General features: G+C 41.2%; 1 protein-coding gene across 12 annotated transcripts in view; it reads left to right on the top strand.

Annotated features, from left to right (window-relative positions):
* The window catches only part of TPK1 (thiamin pyrophosphokinase 1), a 341,792-nt gene that overhangs the window by 308,347 nt on the left and 27,346 nt on the right, over positions 1 to 6,099 (top strand). For 3 of the 12 annotated variants that reach the window (XM_034638856.1, XM_034638907.1, XM_034638899.1), the window contains one exon: positions 4,954 to 5,191. The exons of 3 other annotated variants lie outside the window; for them this stretch is intronic. In XM_034638856.1, coding sequence (XP_034494747.1) covers positions 4,954 to 5,108 — 155 coding nt within the window. In that variant the 3' untranslated portion in view covers positions 5,109 to 5,191. Of the gene's footprint in view, positions 1 to 4,953; positions 5,214 to 6,099 lie in introns of those variants that run through there. 6 more of the 12 variants (XM_034638877.1, XM_034638866.1, XM_034638893.1 and 3 more) reach the window with 6 other exon arrangements.

The raw sequence follows: 6,099 nt of genomic DNA, 5'->3' as shown, positions 1-6,099 counted from the left end.
AAAGAAGCAGGCTCATAGCAGAAGAGCCTGATGTGGGGCTCGAACCCACAACGCCGGGATCACGCCCTGAGCTGAAGGCAAATGCTTAACCGCTGTGCCACCCAGGCGCCCCGGAAGACCGATCTAAAGATGGATAGAGGAGCAGGTGGGTGCTCCCAGTGATGTCCAGGACGTGAATTTTTCTATTTCTGGATGCATCAGGGTCTTTTATCCTGGGATACCTGGATGGTAAAAACTAAGATTATCATGAAAGAGGGCAGTGGGCAATTTAGGAAGTGCCCTGTCTCCCTGTGACAGAAGCTTTGCAGCCAAGCACAGTAATTGATGTTGATAAATTGCAGCTGTCACAGTGTCCAAAGCACTTTACAGGATGTGTTTCTAACTTTGCATTTCTCATTCATGCATTCTGATATCTAAACTTCTATTTTAAAAAAACCACAGCAAGTTTCTGCAGGTATTCCCTAAAATTGTCAAAATGTAAGAATGATAACAGATTATTACTGTTTCCTTTTTCCCCTCAAAGTTGGTGAGGATGCTAAGGTTGAAAGAAATGTTAGAGAAAGAGACCATTATTTATTTGAAGGACTTTAGGTTTCCAAGAAAAGAAAACAGGATGCCAGAAAAGTGGGAAAAACAAACTGTTCCCAAACAGGAAACTGTACATACTGACGAGAAATATGAAAGGCAGTGGGAAGCCCGGGCAGATAAACCAAGAACTACAAATTGCTGAGAAAAGCAATAAGTAGCAAGGGCACAGAAATCACACAGACTAAGTTCTGTATATCATGCCCAGTGCCACGGCGGGGGGATGCGGGGGGGAGTGATAGAGACTATCTACATTCAAATAAGAGTTTGCAAACTTCGATTCCAGAAATGTTTTGCCATGTATCCACTAGCTCTTAGCGCTAGGATGCTGTGTTTCATGCTGCCTCAGAACTTGGTGCTTTAAAGCCACAATCATTGATTGCTCATGCAGCCGCATCTCAGGTACGATCTGGCGAATCAAAGACTGGACTGGTTTCGGGGCGCCTGGGTGGCTCAGTTGGTTAAGTGTCTGTCTTCAGCTCAGGTCATGATCCCAGTGGGATTGAGCCCCTGCATCAGGCTCCCTACTCAGCAGGGAGTCTGCTTCTCCCTCTCTTTGCCTGCCGCTCTACCTGCTTGTGCACACTCTTGCTCTGTCAAATAAAATCTTTAAAGAAAAAAAAAAAGGACAGGACTCATCTCATAGCAGCTGGTGTGTCGCTCCTCTGCCTCTTAAAATAGATCCATGGGACATCTGGATCTGTGCTCATTGTCTCTCTTTCTTTGGACATTGTGCTGGAATGTTCTTCTCAGTGTAGTAGCAGACGTGCAAAACAGCAAGTAGAATCGTGCAGAGCCTCTTAAGGCTGAGCGCTAACCTGGCACACTGTCTCCTCCATCCATACACTGCTGGCCAAAAGAGTCACATAGCCAAGCCCATGTCAAGAGACAGAGTGATGAAAATTCCTGCAAATTTGTACCAAATTTTCTACCCAAGAAAGCCTCTGTGGTAGATAGCAAGACAATATAGGTAACATTTCCAATGTCTTTAAGTGAATTTTTTAGAAAAGCTATAGTTTTTTACTTAACTCATACGTCAACAATCTTAACCTATGACACAGATAAAGCTTCTGGCTTTCACGTCTCCATCTCCTACCTGCTCTACTCAAGAAATGATTAAGTGGTAGAAACCTCTTCACTATTTGTATTCTTCCTTTTTCAGTTGATCAACTTTCACTTATAGCTGTAGGTACTTGAAAACATTTGTTGCAGAAAACATTTGTTGGGGAAATGAATGAATGCAGCTATCTCAACCACAAGAATGGAGATCAGTGCTTGGCTAATCACAAGCTCCCAGGTTGAGCCATTAACACTAGCTAGACATTCCCAAGGCATCAATCAACATAAATAGTTCGTGCTTTCAGAAAAATAATTTAAAGCCTGGGCTTTCTGCTAACAAAGGATGCAGTTATCATCTTAGTGGAGCTACAGCGTATTGTAGGTTTAACGCAAAAGTATTTTATTCTAGTTCCTACTTCAGTATGCTCTATCATGGTTGTCAGTCCTAAAACAGTGCTGTCAGCCAGTCAGTCCTTATAAAAAGTATACAATGGTTCCTTATTGCTTAATAGTCTAGAATTAAAACCTTTCTTCATCAGTTTCTTTCTAGGCCCATAAATGTGTCTCTCGAAAGACAGCATCATTTGGCTGAACCATAAATATTTACTGGTGACATGTGAATGTGTGTTGTGGAAAACTACTTAAATAGGGAAATCTTACAGACCACCTCTTCTCCCTATGTTTGCACATCCAAAAATACACATTTTGCACAGAAAGCACCCTGAGTGGTGCAATGTAAATAATAATTGCTTTACGATGAGTAGTAGATTTTAGGAAAACACTGAACAGCCAGAGACAGCCAGAGACAGGAAAGTATTGTGGGCATTAAACAGGGTATAGCCAGATACAAAGACTGTGCAATGTAAATAATAATTGCTTTACGATGAGTAGTAGATTTTAGGAAAACACTGAACAGCCAGAGACAGGAAAATATTGTGGGCATTAAACAGGGTATAGCCAGATACATAGACTTGCGTAGCATCCAGTTTCGTGTCCTAAACTTTGGTGCCACTTCTCAAATTCAAAAGTAGATTCAGAACATGTCATCCATAATTACAAAGGGTTATATTCTCATCAAGAATAAGTCACGAAGGCTGGATAGGATAAAGGACTTTGTCGCTTCTAATATTTATGATTATAACATTTGAAGGTGGTATGATTAATGATTCTTTAAATGTCACTAATTTGGATTGTGTGATTATTCATCAACCCTTTTATTATCTAAAGAGAAAGAATTTGCATAGCAGGGTAAACAATGGGTCATTTAAACTATTTGGACAAACAAATCATTTTAAAGAATTTTCGGGTACATTTACTTTCTTAAATGAATTCATTTATAATTATTCGAATTCATCCATCATACCTTTCTGCAACTCCACCTACCATAAATTGGAATTAGCTTATTTTGCTTTGTTTTTAAATCTCAAACTAAAAACTCCGACTAAATATTTCCGATCCTCAAAACTTCATAATTAATATTTGCATGAGTCTCAGGGCTAAGATGAACTGTGGCCGATGCGTGCAACCTGAATTCTCTAGTTTGACTCCTTAGACTCCTCTTTCTGAGCTGATTTTGACTTGTCAGGATGATCTAAACCAGTTTGGTTACCCAGCCACACTGTCAAATTTGTTTAACTGAAACATGTCTCATCGTGACACTGAGCTGATGGAGGTTTGGTTCACCTTGCACTGGATTCACCTCCCCTTCTCCTGTGAAGCTCTTCTGGCTGCAGGTGTTAAAAATGGGAAATTAGATGAAATATGGCTTGGAAAGTGATGTAGGGTTGGTTTCTTGGTTGTGGGTTTGCATTATTTCATGATTGATTTTAATGCCCTTCTAGACAAGCCAACAACTTAAACAGAGTTTTCAAGGTTGGAGCTGGTAGTTGCCAACTTCTGGTTCTCTTTCATGACCAGTGGCAGAAGTAGCATCTCTTATCAGTACCAGTTCCTAAGGCCCCAGGGAATAGGCTTTGCCTCTGCAGTCTCTGACCCAGAAAATCCCGATAACTATGGAAGATAAACAGCCAACTCCCTTCTAAGTTTGTCCAGAAATAAAGACCTTAGGATTTTTCCCATTGCCCTGTGGCAAGGGCCCCACCTTTGCAGATAGCCTTTGTTTTTCTTCTGGTTATTGCTGTGATGACTCTTGTAGTTGACTGAGAGAGTGGTGAAACCGTGTACAGAACTGACAGAGGTGACAGTCCTCCATCAGGGCCATTGGGGTAACATCAGATAAGTCACCAACTGCATGCACCGAAAGGAAGGGTAGCGTTCTGAGAGAATTTTTTTTCCTCACCACCAACAAGAAGAAAGAGGAGACTTTCAGAATTGTATCTTGTCTAAACTTTAAGTCACAGTGTTAACAGTTTTTTTAAGTTTGAGTCAAGTATCTGTTCTTACAGAAAGTATGTCAAGTATTTCAGATTTGGACGAGGTAAGAGCAGCTTCCTTTAGTTAGACTGGCGTTTGCGAGAGGGGGTGTGAGGGCTTGCTCTTGTTGTCCTTGCCGTCAGACCGCGTGCAAGGCTAATATCATCTCTGCCGTCAAGGTGTCTACTGTTTAGGGGGAGAGAAAAGACAGAAATATAGTATTTTTTAAATATGCAAATAATACAAAGTAGCATACATAATTTTGCAGAGGAAATATGGCTCAGCATACTCTGTGTCTGAGTCTGGGCTGCCGTAACAAAATACTGCACATAAGTGGCCTATAACAATTCTTTCTCACGGTTCTGGAGACCCGGCCAGATCAAGGTGCCAGCAGATTTGGTGTCTGGTGAAGACCCATCTCCTGGTTCACAGACAGTGATCTTCTTGCTCTGTCCTCATATGGTGGAAGGGCTGAGGGAGGTCTCTAGGGTCTCTCTCTTAAGGGCACTAATCCCATTCACAAGGACTCCGCTCTGATGACCTGATCACCTCCCAAAAGCCCCACCTCCTAAAACATCACCTCGGGATTAGGATCTTGACATGAATTTTGAGGGGGACACAAACTTTCAGTCTATAACACTCCGTGTCAAACAGCCTTGGGGGGGGGGGAGCAGGGATTCCCCCCCCCGTCCTACAAAAGCAGAATACAAGGAAAATAGACAAAAATATAAAATAAGAATATCCCAATTTCCCCAAAATCTTCTATCACACTGTCAACATTTCGGGGGGCTTACTTCTTTAGATTTTTTAATTAGAAAACTCCTATTTTAAGCTCTTGTAGTTTAAGGCTGTGTTAGATTTTTAGCTTGCATTCTATTGTGCTTTTAAGCAGCATATTTATTTAATAAGCATTTGTTATGCATCTCCTCTTTGCAGACATACTAGGTGCTGAGGATTCAGGCATATGTCTGCGCCTCAGGAAGCTTAGACTCCAGGAGCCCCTGCTGTTGACCGTACTGATTTCACAGTCGACTCAGCCCCTAGGACTATCATCAGCTAAGCTTTTCCGGTCCAGTATGTTTGTTTTCTAACTCAAATATGTGGCTTTACATTTTCCAGTTAAACATACTCCTGTTGCTTTTGTTTGTTTTTTATAGAATAGCTTTAGCAAGACATAATTGACACACCATAAAATTCACCCTTTTAAAGTATATCATCTTCCCACTGCTTCTGGCTTATAACTTTACAGGATCACTGTGGATCTTGATTCTTTTTTTTTTTTATTTTTTTTATTTTTCTTTTATTTATTTGACAGAGATGAACTAATCTGTCTGTAATCCTTTAGCCCTATGTCACCATTTTATTCTTGACAGTACACAAAAATAAAACTATAGTCTCTGAAAAAGCAAACCAGTACTCAGGAGTCATTGTTGGACATCCTTTTCAAAGACCTGAGTCCGGCAATGGATTCCAGTAGCATCCCATACCTGGAGCCCAGCTTCCCGAGGATGGCACAGAAGGCTGATGTGCTCCTTGCTCCCAACATAGCTTTGAGAGCCCCTTACATTACTGAACTTAGCATGTTTTGGTTTTATGATCTTCCCAGATTGTTGGCTTTTCTGTTTTCTCATCTTTAAAAATAGTCACTCAAATAAAAGACACCCTTCCTCAGAGTTGGGATTATAAAATAATATTAAGTCTGTGATGATGATGCAAGGTAGAATGCTGTTGTTAGGGAGGGTGTTTGCCCTCTGTCTACAGGACCTAATCCGTAAGGAGTGCTCCCAGCCAGCTTTCACGAGGATTTCGGAATATCCTCCTCACCGCAGCGTGGCATCACGGAAGTCATCACATCCATCCACGTTCCCTGCTTTTGGCAGCTTATCTGGGTGACTGTTTCCTTTCCCCTCAATAATTGAGTTTAAGCTCCTTTTATCTAACTTATAGGCTTCTTGCCAAATTTTTGCCTGTATTGCATTTCTAGCCAGAAATTCATTCTTTGTTTAAAGTCGACACCTAGTGAACTGTTTGCTTCCGTTTTTTTTTCCCTTGGTGTAATTTTCTTTCCTTAAGGGCAACATC

This window comes from Ailuropoda melanoleuca, chromosome 1, assembly GCF_002007445.2.
Source record: "Ailuropoda melanoleuca isolate Jingjing chromosome 1, ASM200744v2, whole genome shotgun sequence".
NCBI classification, from domain to species: domain Eukaryota; kingdom Metazoa; phylum Chordata; class Mammalia; order Carnivora; family Ursidae; genus Ailuropoda; species Ailuropoda melanoleuca.
This window is presented reverse-complemented; position numbering and strand designations above follow the sequence as displayed.